Genomic DNA, 15,537 nt, shown 5'->3' with positions numbered 1-15,537 from the left:
GGGACACCTGGGTCGAACAAGGGCCTGCCAAAAGTAAGCTCCCAGCCTCCTGGGTGCCAGAGGAAGTTGGGGGCTGGGAACCCGGGTAGGTGGGCTCCAGCCCTCAGAAAAGCAAGGGAAGGGGCCTCAGAAAGGGAGGAGGGAAGAGTCCCTGTGACTCAGCCTGGTCACACCCTGTCCCCACCATCAGAGTCTCCCTGAGCAGTCACACCTCAGAAGTTGCTGACAGAAGGATCCACTCCAGCCCAGGACTCGCCCCTCCTACCTGTCTTTCCAGTTTCCCCCCCAGAATCCCCTCCCAGGCCGCCTTCTCCTCTTGATGGAGCACCACCAGCTTCCCCTCTCTCCTGGCCTCCCGCTCTCCCACACTTCACATGGCAGAAACTCTGCAGCCACCGCGCAGCTTCATGTCTTCCTCTCGCGTCCCTGTGCACAGGAAGCTAACCCAGGAGTCCAGACACCCAACCTCCCCCTTCCTCTGGATCAGTGTCAAGTTTAAGTCCTGTTAAGAGTTTTTGGCCCCTCACACCCACAGAGCCCCATCAACTTTCCCTCTCTCCAGCAAGCCACCATGAATCAGCATTCAATTTAAAATTTTGAAAAGTCACAAAACATCACAGTTGCAGTAAATCAGCCTGGAGAAACTTGGCACTGCCTCTCAGGCAGCTCTTGTATACAAGTCTGGAGGTAGACTGGTTTGCAATGACTTGAGAGAGTACTCTTGTTGAATTGAAAAAACAGCTTCCTCTTTTGGGGGACACATAGGATAGCATCATAGTTCAAGGCAGTGACTCTAGAAACTGGGCTGTTTGGGTCCCATCCCAGTTCTGGCAGCTGCAAGCTATTTGCCTTTGAGCACATTACTTTCCCATCCTTGTTCCTTCATCCTTGAAATGAGAGAAAACAGCACGTATTTCCCAGGGCTGTTATGAAGATTAAATAAGTTTAATATTCAGAAAGAGCTAAAACATTCTGACCCAGGATGAGTCTGCAACGAGTGTTGGGTTTTATAGTTTGTGACTTCTGGCACTTTTTCCTGCTTACGCCCTCATAAAGTCTATAAAACATTTTCTTTACTGAAGACTTTTTCGGAGCCTGTCACTTTGGAGAAACACATCTCATGAATAAGCATGGCGTGTGGGCGGGGGGCAAAACCATGAAAGCCACTGGCAAATGCCTAGTTGAGAGCTTGGTTCTCTCTTAGAGATTCTTCCACTCCCTGCTGCCTACCACATCCCTCCTTTCCCACATGGCTCTCAACAATTCCTCCCCAATCCATCCATCCCCTGTTGTAGTAAGGTAGATCCAGTGAGGGTGTCAGGAGACGGGCCACGTCTGCCACCATGTTGGAAGCTGAGTTCCAATTCAGGCTCCACCAATTTCCTGAGTGTTTGATGGTGAGTAATTAAATCCCCTTCTCTGAGCCTGAGTTTTCTTTTCTGTAAAGCAGGAGTAGGCGTAATGAAGTTATTTAGTCATTTGGTCAACATTTCCTCCAGCTTCCTGTGGGCCGAGTCCTGTGCTGGTGCTTGGGACATAGGGGTGAGTCAGACTTTGTGCCTGCCCTCAAGGAGCTCATGGGTCCAGTGGGGGAGATGGATGTGGATCCAGATGTTCACCATCCAGGGTGACTTAAGGGAGGCACCTGCTGTGGGAACCTAGATGAGACCGACTAACCCAACTAGAGGGGGTTGGAAGTTGGGTGGTGTTTTGGGAAGGCTTCCTGAAGGAGGTAATGTTTAAGCAAAGACTTGAAGGACAAGTTGTGGTTGCCAGGAGAAGTTAGGAAGAGGATCTGGGAGGAGGGAACAGCATAGGCGAAGGCCTAGAGATCAGAAGGCATGGCATAGTTCAGAGAAACGTCAAGTCATCTCAATGGCTGGAGCGCAAGGGAAAAAGTGTACAGAGCTGCACTGAGCAATATGGTAGCCGCTCCCCATGGTAACTCCTGACTTGTGAAATGTGACAAGTGCTGAGGGTGCTGTAAGTGCAAAAGACACATCAGATTCCAAAAGCTTATTATGCAAAAAAGTAAGAAGGCAAATTCTGTCTTTAAATTTTTCTTATATTGATTTCACGTTGGAATGATCGTATTTTGGGTAAGTGAAATGTTAAAATGGCTCCTCCTGTTTCTTCTTATTTTTTAACAAATTGTGGCTACTAGAAAATTTTTCAGTGCATGTGTACCTGGCATTCTATTTCTACTGGCCAGCACTGCTCTGATGCTGAAGGTTTTCTAACACCAGGTTGAAGGACTGGGACTTCGTCCCGAGGGTGCTGAGGGACTCAGGCCAGGGTTGTGAGCAGGACAGAGGCAGGCTCAGCTCTGGACACAGGAAGATGCTTCTGAGGTCAAGTGAAGGACACAGAGAAGGGGAAGAGCTTGGGACAATGGTCCAGGTGAGAGAGGAGCAGGTCTGAGGTAGGGCCAGGGACATGGGGATGGAGAGGAGGGACCACACAGAGAGAGGAGGCGGTGGGACAGGGCTTGGGGATCAGCGGGCTGTGAGTGGTCCAACCTGGCATCTGGCAACATGGTGGGTCCTGAGAAGACGATGCTGAGTTCACTGGGGACATGAATGAGAAGGGCCTAGGGGAAGCTGGGGGGTGAGGGGAGAAGCCCCAGAGAGTATACTGAATGCCAAATTGGTTTTCATCCCAGGAGTGATGGGGGGTGGGGCCAAGCCAAGTTGGTGACAATTAGATTTCATGCAAGATTTAAATGTTGCCCATAGTGCCAGGCGCGAGCTGGTGCTGAGGTGGACATTATTATCAGTCGTGCTTGTTACCCAATGACTTTCCCAAAAGTCCCATTTTCCTTCTCACCCGTTCCTGTGATCACCACACCCATTTCTCCCCTTGCGGCCACACACACCCTCACTCCTCCAGGCCACACCAGTCTGTTTCCCGCACATGCCAGGCCTTTTCCCCCCTCTCCTCCTGACGATCAGCCCAAGTTCAAAGGCATTTCCTCAGATCTTCCTGGATCCCCATGTCTCATCACACTCCCGTGGCGCTTCCAAATTTTCCTGCCATCCTGCTTATTTCCACGTCTCTTCCTACCTGTTAAATCTCATCAGCATGCCCTGAAATCCTCCTGTGTCCCAGTAGCTCCCCAGCTGTGCCCGCCACGTCATCCCCTCTGCAGGAGCTAATTCCCCTCTGTGCAAACACACAAGCTTCTTGTGGAAACGCAGGGGGAACCCAAGGGAAGTGAGAAGAGAGACTTAGAGAGTGTCAGTGGAGATTCAGGGAGTCAAGGAGAAAGACAGAGACCTAGAGAAAAAGATGGAGGAAGAAGCAGAGGGGTAGAGAGACCCAAATAGATGGAGAAAGAGAGAGAGAGACAGAGGCACCCCTACCATGGCCAGGAAGAGAGATGGACAGAGAGAGCTCAGAGGTGAGCAGACTTGGAAGAAGATGACCAGGAAGGTCAAGAGTCCTGATATCCGGGAAGAGGTGGGTGGACAATCAAAGGACAGCGACAGGACTGTCAGACAGGGACAAAGGGAAGCTATTGACACAGTCACCCGCCCACCTGCTCGGAAGAAAGCTTGAGAATTGGAGCTGCCAGAAGCATGGCACTGGGTGCTGGGGGTGGACAAAGCCCGATTGTTCGAAGGCCCTTTCCCCACAGCGCCTGGGCCTGCACCCCGGCCCGGGGCAGGGGCGGGGACCAGATTGGTGACGCATGCTTTCTCGCTGGCTGGCTTGCTCACTCTCGTGGGGACACGGAGGTCGCCAGCACCCACAGAGGGACTGACAGGCAGGTGCGTGATTCACCCCAGCCCCACTGAACCCATGCAGCCTGGTTCCTGGTGCCCAAGGGCGCTGGACCCAGGAGTAAGGGCCTGCAGGTCCCAGAGCGCTCACGGAGGAGGTGGGAGTCCCGTAGGCCAGGGGTACTGTTTGCTCGCCGGGGATGCAGGTGTTTGGGTCCTTAGACGCTGTCTTGCTCAAGGACCTGGAAATCTATGAACTAAGGAGAACAAGCTCCTATGTTCTCTTCCTTTAGACACAAATGTGCAGACTCCCATCTTCTTTCTCCTTGAAGGACCAGAATTCTCAGCCCCCAGCCCCCTGCTCCCTCAGACCCAGGAGTCAGGCCCCCAGTGCACTCAGGCACCAGCTCTCCCCTCCCTGAAAGCCAGGGTCCGGGGATCATCAGGGGCTGAGCTGTGGGGGTGGAGGAATGTGTGTGGGAGGCCAGGGTGAGGAGGAAAGGGTGGGGCAGCCTCCTGCCTCAGGAACCTGCAGGGACAGGGGTTAAAAAGGAAGCACCAGGAGCATCTGGGGACAGGACCAGCCTCTTCCAGGGTGCCCGTCCAGCCCTGGGCCCCACAGCATCGACATTCATTGCTTTCTGCCTGCCCTCCGTCTCTGCCTCCTCCGAGGTGTCCTCTCTGCTTTGCTTTCAGCATCCCTTCTCTCCCCGTGGCTCCCTGCAGTCTGACTCTCTCCGTCTCCCTGTCTGTCTGCCTGTGACGTGGGCTGTCCCTGCCCCCAACCCAAGAGTCCGGGCCGCCAGGCAGCCGGTCCCCAGCAGGTAAGATCACACGAGAACATACAGGTGTGGGGGTGAGCGACTGGGCAAGCACAGAGCCAAGCGCAGATGAGAAATCCCAGGGAGAGGAAAGGATGTCAGGGGCCCTCCCCCCTGTCACTAAGCGGGCAAACTAGAGCCAAGAGTAGAAAAATAATGAGAAAGCGATGCTGAGCTGCAGGTCCTGCAGTCTCCTGCCTTCATGGGACTCTCAGATGGACGACATGGGTCGGGAAGACCAGAAGTCAGGAGGCAGAATGAGAAGGACAGGTATCAAGGGCCAGGAGGACATGGCAGGCCAGGGAGCAAGGGGAGGAGGAGGAGGAGGGAGAAGAGGGAAGGGACTGGGTGAAGTCTGGGACTGGGGCTGATGGAGCACTTGGCTTCCCCTCTCAGGAATGGCCATGAGGACGCTGATGGTAGCACTGGTTCTGGTCACTGCAGGTGGGAAGAAAGGAGACGGGGATGGGGTGGTCTGGGCGCGGGGTAGGGGTGGTTGCGGGGAAGAGAATGGAATTGGGGATGGAGATACACATGGGTATGGAGGGGGTGGGCTTGGGATGAGGAAGACGTTGGGGGCTAGGCTAGGGTTGAGGGATGCAGATGGGAAAGGGGTGGGAGGTGGGTTTGGAATATGGGGAAGAGCTGAGAATGAGGTTGGTTTGGGGGAATGGGGATAAAACATGCTTAGGGGTGGTGATGGAGATGCTCTTGATGATAAGACAGGAACGGGGTTCACCTTGGGGGATGCACCGAACGCCTCCAGACCTCCTGTCTGACTCAGAACCTCCCTCCCTCAGCCCAGGCAGAGGATAAGGATAAGGTGATGCATGGCGGACCCTGTGAGCTGATGTCTCACCCCTACCAAGCAGCCCTCTACACCTCTGGCCATTTGCTCTGCGGGGGGGTCCTCATTCACCCACTGTGGGTCCTCACCGCTGCCCACTGCAAAAAACCGTGAGTCTCCGCGCCGTGATTGAAGAGTGGTTGCAGTTAGAGCCTGCAGGAGCCTTGCAGACTCCAGGCATGAAGTGGCACTCATCCCTCGCCTCAGCACGAGGCCATCTGATAACCAGTTTCAACTGGCCAGGATTTAATTGAGTACTAAATATGTGCTGGCCACTGTTTGGGGCCCTGGGGGTACAGCAGTGAAGAAAACAAGCAAAACTGCTGCTTTAATGAACTGACCCTCTAACTGTGGAATCAGATCAGACAGAGCCCTGGAGGGAGAGATGGATAACTCTAAGCACAGGGAGAAGCCGCTGGAGAGTTTTAATCAGGGAAGCAGCATGATCTGATTTACATTTTTTTTAGAGCACTCTGGAAAGTGGATTGGGTGAGAGGTGAGGAAGGGAGGCATGTGGAGGCTGCTGCCGTGGTCTGGTGACCAGAGATGATGGCTCGGACCAGGATGGGGAGGTCTGGATGGAGGGAAGTGGGGATGGAGGGAAGTTGAAAACTCTGGGAGTGTTTTGAGGTTGAACCATGTGGGATGGGAGGCAAAGAGAGCAAGCAGGGCTGACTTCTGGGGATTTGACTTGAACAATTGCCTGTTGTGTTCTCTGCATTGGGAGAGAGGGAAACAGAAACCATTTGGGATACAGGCAGGCACACATCAGACATTTTGTTTTAGCCAAGGTGAGACTGAGGTCCCTAGGAGACATTCAAGAAGGATGCCAAGTCGGTTGCTGGTGCTTGAGGGGAGAGGTCAGAGATGGAAGTAAACATTAAGGCATCAGCCACAAACAAGGTGGTATTTAAAGCCACGGGATGGGGTGAGGTCATACAAAAAAGCGGGCACAGATAGAGGCGTGTAGATGGCCCAGAAATAATCCTCGGGGCACTAATAACCACTAGTTAGATGATCAGCGGCTGCCATTTTTTCCCAACACTAACTGTGGGCCAGGTGCCAAGTGAGGCAGTTTCTATAACTTTCCTGGAATCCCGCACAATAAGGGACTCTTGGCCCCATTTTGCAGATGAGGAAACTGTGGCTCAGAGAAGTAGCAAGTGACAAACCAACAGATACCACACCCAACTGTTGGGAGGGGGACCCCAGCAGGGATCTCACCTTGCAGGATCATGGACTCAAGGACCTCCCTCCACCCAGAATGGTCTCCCCAAGCTCAGGGAGACCTGGCATCACTCCCACCAACCTCATTCATTCACTGGGTGTACACTGATCAAGAACACCCACTAAGTGCCAGATTTGGGGTTCAACAGTGGCTGAGGGATACCCAGAGTCTCTGTCCTTGGGAATCCAGGAGCAGAAAGGTGCAGAAGGACAGTTACTGAATCCTTGAAAAGCCATACAATGACAAATTACTCCAAGTCCAATGAAGGAAAAAAAAAAATCAGGGATGACTCCATGAAGGAAAAGAACAGAGGTACCTACTTTAGGTGGAGAAGGGTGCCCTGAAGGACTTTCTGATGAGATGAAATTCAAGCTGAGGTATGGAAAATGAGAAAGGATAGCCAAATGAAGAAGGGGGCAGAGCATCCAGGGCAGAGGACATGTAAGGACAAAGGCCTTGGGGTGGGAAAAATCTGAAGAGTTCCAAGAAAAGAAAGTTACCAGTTCACTGGGGGTCAGAGGATGGTGGGTAAAGACACCTGGGCTTTATTTTGAGGGTAATGGGGAGCCATGGAAAGCCTTTGAGCAAGGGAGTAACACCTTGATCTACTTCACAAATATTTATTGAATATCCATCAAGTGTCAGACACTGGTCCACATGCTGAGGAAGATGTATCTGAATAAGACAAAAATCCCACCTTGATGTTCTAGAGCTATGCCATCTAATGTGGTAGCCATTAGCCACACATGACAAATGAAACTTACATTAATAAAAATGAAGCAAAATTCCAAATCCACTAGCCACACTCCAAGGGTTCAGTAGCTGCCTGTGGCTAGTGGCCACTGTATCGAACAGTGCAGACAGAGAACATTTCCATCATTGCAGGAAGTTCTATTGACTAGCACGGTTATGGCAGAAGTAGAGAGAATAAAACAAATATTTAACAATACGTATATAGTATATCAGATGATGGGAAAGAAAGGAGGAGAGGGAGATAGGGCTTGCTTGTTGGGAAAGGGTGCTGGCACAGGGGACAGCCAGTTCGAAGGCTCTGGGGTGAAATGGTGACTATTGTGCTTAAGGAAAGACAGGGAAGCCAGTTTGTCAGGAGCAGAACGAGAAGAGGGAGGGTGTAAGGAGATAACTGAGAGGTGATGGGGGCAGATTGTGTAGGACCTTGCAGGTCACACTGAGAGCTTTGGCCTTTATTCTGAGTGAGATGGGAGTCATGGGAGGGTTCTGAGTACAGGAGGGACAAGGCTGGCTTATGTTGCTAAAATATCTCTGGTTGTTTTGTGGAGAATAGGCTGTAGAGGGGCAAAGGTAGAAGCCAGGAGTGCAATGAGGCTGTAGTCCAGGTACAAAATCAAGTCCAGGCTCAGATCAAGATGGTAGCAGTCGGGGAAGTGGACAGTGGTCAGATGCTGGTATACTTTGGAGAGACAAAAGGATTTCTGGACAGCTTGGATGTGAGGCAAGAAATAAGGGTGAAGAATAGTCTCCTGGGTTATTCTGGAAGGATGGAGTTTTCATTTACTGAGCTGGGAAGACTGTGAGGGGAGATGCCAGATGGTTCATGGTGTACCAGGCTACCCCTACCTCTTACTGTAGCCCTCTCGGGAGTCTCAGTTGCAGCCCAAGGGCTCCAGGTGAGACCCAGCCTTTCTCTTTCCCAGGAATCTTCAGGTCTATTTAGGGAAGCACAACCTTCAGCAAAGGGAGAGTTTCCAGGAGCAGAGCTCTGTTATCCGGGCTGTGGCCCACCCTGGCTACAATGCGGCCACCCATGACCAGGACATCATGCTGTTGCGCTTGGCGTATGCAGTGAAGTTCTCTGAACACATCCAGCCCCTGCGCCTGGAAAGAGACTGTTCAGCCAACCATACCAGCTGCCACATCCTAGGCTGGGGCAAGACAGCAGATGGTCAGTAGTGGGAAGATAGGGAGAATGGCGCAGGCGAATGGGTGATGGGTCATGGGGGAGGTGGGCTAATGGTGAGACCGATGGGGCAGTGCATCAGTGGGTGAAAGTTCAATGGGAAGAGAGGGCAAATATGGGAGTTGGGCCAACAAGTGAACAGGCAATAGAGAAAGTAGGCCCATGGGTGAATGGTATGGAGACATGGGCCATAAGATGAAGGGTCAAGAGGAGGGAGGGTCAGTGGGGAGATACTAATGAGGAAGGGGTCCAGTTGTCAAAAAGGGCCAATCAAGATGCATTGATGATCAAAAAAGTATAAATGGAGGAGGAACTAATGGAAGAAGAGAGATCAATAAAGCAAGGGAGCTAGCTGAAGGATGTGAGCCAAGAAAGAGAACAGGATAGAGACAGCCAATGGGGGGAGGGGCCAACTAGGAAGAGTCCGTGGTCAAGAGGGGTCGCTAGAGGGACAGCCAGAGAAAGAAACAAATCTAACAGATCAGCAGGGACCATTAGGGGTGGCCCTGTGAGTGAAGAACCAAAAAGAAAGGTAGAACCAGTAGGGGAGGGGGAGGCCATTTAAAAAGAACCAGTGAGGGAACTGGACCTTTGGATGGGAGAGACAGTGGGGAAAGAAGGGACCAATGGTCAAGTGGTGACCAGTTAGGGTGAGCCAATGGGCAGGAAGGGTCCAGTGAAGGAGGAAGGGATATAATGGAGGAGGAACTAATAGAGGAACAGTGCCCAGAGTCGGCTGGACTTACTGAAGAAGGTGGGACCAATGGGAGAGACACAGGTGGAGGCAGGACCTAAGAGAAAGGAAAAACCAATAGGAAGTGAGGGCTGGTAGAGGCGGGGTAATTAATGAGGAAGACAGGCCAATGGGAGGGAAGAATGTTGTAAAGAGGGACCATTCAGGAGTCAGGGGTAATGGGAATGGGTTTTTTAAGACTGAGAGACAAATAGGACGAAGGGAACCAGTTGGAAATGGGGACCAATAGGAGTGGGGGACATACGGGTGTTGGGGGATCAATGAGGAGGGCATGGGAAGGGCAGGTTGTGAAGTCATCCCGGCCCATCTCTCTCTGCAGGTGATTTCCCTAACACCATCCAGTGTGCATACATCCACCTGGTGCCCCATGAGGAGTGTGATCGCGCCTACCCTGGCCAGATCACCCAAAACATGGTGTGTGCCGGGGATGAGAAGCATGGGAAGGATTCCTGCCAGGTGAGGAAGCCAGGACCCTCCAGTTACACAGCAAGGGACAGAGACGGGCAGGAAGAGACAGACACACAGACCAAGCTAGACCTTCACAGAGACAGGCTAGGGGAGAATCAGAGGCATGAAAAGGGAGAGAGACTCAATCTGACCCACAGAGACACAGTCAGGGACAGCAGATATATAAAGACAGCCAGCAAAGACAGGAAATGCAGAGACAAGGATGGAGATGAAGAGAACAAGAACCCGAGAGACACAGTAAGGCGGCAGATGGTGCTGTGGAGGAGGGGCACCCTGGCTGGGAAGCGAGGGGCCTCCATCCCCACTCTCAGATACCTTTGACTTGGGTTTCTGCCGCCATTGTCCATTGGGTCTCTCCTTTTGATGCCAAAACTGAGCCCTGTGCATTGAAGGATCTGCAGAGACCAGCCAAGAGGGAGAAAGAGACAAAGACAGAGAAGAGTGATACACAGTAAGTTGGATGCAAAGAAAGGGCAGGTGGTTGAGTCCCAGTTCTGAGACTGTCCATCTTCTCTTTACAGAGCTCTCTTTTTATATAAATACATATATAAAAAATCCATTAAACATATATATTTATCTGTATATAACTTTCCACAGAACATGTATATGTATTTCTCACTCTCTATATATTTTACATAAAACACACACACACACACACACACACACACACACACACACACACACGCATATATATACTCTCTTTACCTCCCCTCCCCAACTCTGGACCTCTGCCCTCCCCACACCTCTCAGTCTCTATTTCTAACCTGTAATCCTTTTTCCCCCTCTTTTGCTGTCTATGCGTCTCTGGATCTTGGTGTTCTGTTTCTCTATGTTTCTGAGTCTCCCTCAGTCTCTCTCCATGTCTGTCTGTCTCTCTTTTTCTCTATACATGAGTCTTTCCATCTCTGAGTGGCTCTCTCCCTCTCTACATGTCTCTGTGCCTCCTTCTGTCTTTCTCTGTGAGTCTGACTCTCTCCCTCCTTCCCACAGGGTGATTCCGGGGGTCCGCTGGTGTGTGGTGACCGTCTCCGAGGTCTTGTGTCATGGGGTAACGTGCCCTGCGGATCCAAGGAGAAGCCGGGTGTCTACACCGATGTCTGTAGATATGGCCACTGGATCCAAAAAACCATTCAGTCCAACAGGCCCTGACATGTGACCTCCAATTTTTGACCTTCACCACCTTCCCAGACCTGACCCTTAATGCTTAATAAAGGCAATGACACCGAGCACGATTCCTCCTGATTTACCTGACCCAGCTCCATCCCTGCATCTCTGTGGGTGAGTGGGGACCTGGGCTAACGGGTCTTACCCCCGCCACTAAAAGAATACAGGAAAATCCCTTCCAAGCCTCTCTCCCTCCCTGATTATTCCATGGGCTCAATTTCTCCCTACAAAGGAGTGGTCCCAAGTCTGGCCACACGTGAGCTGGAGTCCCAGCTCTGCCACTTGCTAGCCTTATACCCTCAGGAAGTGCCTTCCTTCACTATGTAATTTTCCCGTCAGCAAGATAAGGATAATAATAGTATATTCCTCATAAAGCAGTGGTGATTCAAGGTTTTGAACATGTGAAACATATGCAACAGTGTCTTGCCCACCTATGAGAGTAATAAAGAATGAATTTTATTATCCATGGTGCTTTTTGCTTTTATCTCACTTCTGCCTCTCTGAATCCCAGATCTTCTTAGTTCCCTTTTACAGCCCAATTTGATTTTTCTCCTCCCCCGGGAAGACATCCTTGACTCTTCCACCTTGTGCTGGCCCTGAGGCATGTCTTTATCTCCTGAACTCCCCTTGTAGCAACAAAGGCAGGGAGAAAGGAGGATTAGGAGACCACTGTGTGTGGGAAGAGTGACAGGAGATAAGATGAGAGAGGAGAGCAGGAACCAGACCCCAAAGGCTCTAGGTTGAGAGGCAGGGGTTTCTCCTGAGGGCAATGGGGAGCCATGGAAGGGATGTGAGCAGGAGCAGCACTAGGGCCATGTGCAGTATGGACCAGAAGGGAGAGACCAGAGACCAGAGACCAGGGAGGAGGTTGAGGTGATGGTAAAGTGAGAGAAGATGAGGGCTGAGCAGGGGCTGGGTCTGGGAGGGCTGGAGAAGGGAGGCTGAATATGAGTTTGCTGTATGGAGATATTTGGGTGGATGGCATTCTCAGAGAGCTAATGATCCAAAGAAAAACCTGGGGGTGTGAGAACACTTGCTGTGTCCCGGAGATGGACAATCACCCAAGATGGTGAGGGCTGGGGTTTGAGGCAGGACAAGTGGGTGACTTGGCTGGGAATATAGGTCAAGGGAAGATGGTACTGAGCCTTGAGTACCGGGCAGAAGAACTTGACCTTGATCCTGAGGCCTTTGAGAAAAAGCAGGACTGGGTCAGTTCTGGGTAACTGAAAGATTCTGCTGCAGTCCATTGGAAGGGAAGGGGATGGGCAGGGAGGTGGAGAGACTGGAGGCCCTCCCCAAAGCGAGGGGAGCAGACGGGCAGAACTGGCTTGCACGTGCTTTCTGGGACTCTCCCACCCATGTGCGCCGGGCTTGAACCCACACCAGCGCACACACCCTACGCCCAAGCCCCAGGTCTGTTCCTGCCCTCAGAGAGGCCTTCCTTTCTTAACTCCACTACACCATCTCTGAGAAAGACAAAAACAACATCTAAGCCAGGCAGCCTCCCAGGAAGGCGAGTGGGACAGGTAGTCTCCAGAGAAGGAAAAAGAGGGTCCAACATGGGAGCTGGAGTTTGGAGCAGAGAAATATTTAGGAACAGAGGGAGAATCAGAGACAATTTGCTTCATAACTATTTATTGCAGTCTTATGTTTGTCTGGGACAGAGGAGAATGAAGTTGGAAGTAATTACACAGAGCAACCAAGCCATAGGAGATATTCAAAGTCAGTCATGTGTCATTTTATGATAGAAGAGTTATGTGGTCCAAAGACAGAGGGAGTTTGTGGAAAAGAACAGAGTCTTTTGACTCTAAAGGTCTTTAGAATCAGAGCAAAGGCACACTTAGCTATCCCAAGAACCAAAGAAAAGCGAAATTGTATCAAATTTACCAAAAGTGAAATTTTGGCAGTGGGAGAGAATCATTGACTTTTTATGAGTCGATGGAAATATTGAGTCACATAATGGCCCGGGCCCACCTTACCCAACACTTTCTAAAAGTTATGAGTTATAAGTAGAGCCACGAAGTTCACTGGGATCACCAGGAAGAACCCAGCCAACGAACGTCCAGACCAAAACCAACTTCAGGCAACTGAGAGGAAATCACCTTCCTCCATGGATAGTAATGATAACACACGCCAGGTACTATTCTAAGAGCCTTATGCACCAATTCATTTAATCCTCACACACCAAGCCTGTCAGCTAGGTACCCTAATTGCTCCCACTTTACAGATGGAAAACTGAGGCACAGAGGGGCAATGTGGTTTGCCCAGAGGCTCATGGGTAGTAGGTGGCCAAATCAGAACTGAATGTTGTAGAGGGCGGGGGTCTGGTGCCAGAGTTTGGATTCCTAATCGCTCTGCTTTATGAACATCTTCTTTCAATTCTGAGATGTTTTCAAATTGAGCATAGAAATGTTGAAGGCCCTACCCTTTTTATCTTTTCTTTTTTTTTTTTTTTTTTTGGTGGGGGAGGTGATTAGGTTTATTTATTTATCTATTTAATGGAGGTGCTGGGGGTTGAGCCCAGGGCCTCGTGCATGCTAAGCATGCGCTCTATGACTCAGCGCTACCTCCCCCTTGAAGGCTCAATCCTTAACATAAATGTTTAAAATTTTCTTATTGAAATAGAATTGATTTACAACATGAATGCTTTTTGAGGCAGAAGCCCTGCACGTTTGGTGCCTGAATGTCCGGGGGAATTTTGTCTGTTACAGGGACAGTCTTGTGGCTTCAGCTTGCCATGGGTCACCACTCTGCGACTCTTAAGTCAGAGTGATACCACATTTCTACCCAGGGCTGGGGTACTTGGAAGAATACGATATTGATCATATTTGTAAGTGTACTATACACAGAAGTTTAAATTTACTTAAACGCTCTGGAAGGTTTGTCTAGAAATTGAAGGACCTCCCAAAGAGACCAACTATGTTTGGTTTTAGAAATGTAGTTTTAGATGTTTGAAGACATTTCATGAATTAAGTTTAGAAATGGGGCCAAACATTATCTTAAAGACTTACCTGGAATCAAAAGTCATATTTGGAATAGAAAGATTTGTAAGCTAAACTTAAAAGACTCAGAAAGAAGTAGCCTGCTGGATTTGTCACTTTAATGCATGAAATAGTTATTGCGATAGTTAAAAGTAACCTTAGCATTTTATATTTTTAGGGTTTTTTTCCCCCTACACACTGAGACCAGCCTCAGAGCTCTAAAACGTCCCATTCAACAGGTGCTGGATTATAGAAGTGAGCAAGATAGCCTGGTTTCTGCCCTCAAGGAGTGTGAGCCCCACAAAGGCAGCATCTCCAGGGTTCTTTGTCCATTTTGTTCACAAATAGAGCTGTGTCTGGCACACAGTAGGTGCTCAGTAAATAGGAGCTGAATGAGGCTTTGGTTCTTATGTCCTGGCGGAGACAGAGACTTGGATAAAGTTAGAGACAGATACAGAGAGGTGGGGGCAGACAAAATGAAGGAACAGAGTGAACGAGAGGTCAGGAGAGGCGGCTCCCAGTGGCCCAGGTCCTGGGAGGGAGGAGGCATCTCACGGGTTCCCCACCCATCGCCACATTTCCCAAAACCACCCGCCCCCCAGCCTGGCCTCTTAGCCTCTTTCCCCACTGACAGGTGGCCACGCCCAACTCTCTCACCCACGCGGGGCTGAGCCAGGCAGGCTAGGGCACCTGCCGGGGCCCCCAGAAGGGATCGCTGCCCCTTTCTGCCCCGTGGCCCTGGTCCCAGGGTGAAGGAGTTGTGGGCATTCCTCAGCAAAGTGGCCAGAGTCTTCCTGGCCCAAGATGGAGGGCAGGGGAGACAGAGGGAGAGAAAGACACAGAGATACAGATACTAAGTGACAGATATATATAGATATATATATTCACACACACACACACACACACACGTATATATACATGGAGAGAGAGAGAACAAGAGAGGGAGATACAGGAACAGAGAGAGACAAGGGCAGAGTCACAGAGAAAAGACAGAGAACAGAAAAGAAAAGATGCAGAGAGACTCGGGGGTATAGAGAAAGAGAGAGTCACTGAGAATTACAGAAACACAGAAAGGGGCATGAGGAAATTTAGGGCTGGCGGATGTGTTCACTGTCTTGACTGTGGTGACGGTTGGATGTATATGTGTCAAAACCCATCACGCTGTTCATGCTAAATACAAGCAGTTTATTGTACCACAGTTTTACCTTGGTAAAGCTGTGAAAAAATAATAAAGCAGAAGGGAAATGAGAGACTTGAGAACTCTAAGGTATGTTTGACATAAACGCATTCAGAACCATTAAAAAGAGAGAGAGAGTCATGAAGACACAGATAAAGGGCAAGACTTAGAGGCCCAGAAAGACAGGGATGGACAGAGAGACGGAGAGACCTTGAGACAGAGAAACAGGGATCCTGAGACAGAGCGGATGGGGAGAGACCTAGAGGAGACTCTGTGGGCACATTACACCGAGAGAGGCTCAGAAAGATTTCAAGGGAAGCAGAACACGGAGAGAAGGAAGGCTAGGAGGAGAGATGATGGATGGAGGCAGAATGAATGAAGGAAACAGGGAAGAAGGAAAACACTTGAGCCAAGAGGAGCTGCCTGTCCGAGGCTC

The 15,537-nt window shown here is 50.5% G+C and overlaps 1 protein-coding gene across 2 annotated transcripts; it reads left to right on the top strand.

The window, feature by feature from the left end:
• Window positions 1-3,669: 3,669 nt before the first annotated feature.
• Window positions 3,670-11,411, top strand: KLK6 (kallikrein related peptidase 6). Of its 2 annotated transcripts, none has more exons than XM_010993128.3 (7): window positions 3,670-3,770; window positions 4,419-4,546; window positions 4,940-4,987; window positions 5,344-5,500; window positions 8,295-8,542; window positions 9,631-9,767; window positions 10,770-11,411. In XM_010993128.3, exons 3-7 carry the CDS (start codon window positions 4,942-4,944, stop codon window positions 10,926-10,928), a joined length of 747 nt encoding a protein of 248 aa, XP_010991430.1. In that variant the 5' UTR covers window positions 3,670-3,770; window positions 4,419-4,546; window positions 4,940-4,941; the 3' UTR covers window positions 10,929-11,411. The 2 variants fall into 2 exon arrangements, with proteins under 2 accessions (XP_010991430.1, XP_010991431.1); XM_010993129.3 differs by having other exon boundaries at window positions 3,692-3,770; window positions 4,449-4,546.
• The last annotated feature ends 4,126 nt before the right edge of the window (window positions 11,412-15,537 follow it).

Source organism: Camelus dromedarius, chromosome 9 (assembly GCF_036321535.1).
Source record: "Camelus dromedarius isolate mCamDro1 chromosome 9, mCamDro1.pat, whole genome shotgun sequence".
NCBI classification, from domain to species: Eukaryota; Metazoa; Chordata; class Mammalia; order Artiodactyla; family Camelidae; genus Camelus; species Camelus dromedarius.
The sequence above is the reverse complement of the archived record's forward strand: the minus strand, read 5'-3'. Positions and strand labels throughout refer to the sequence as shown.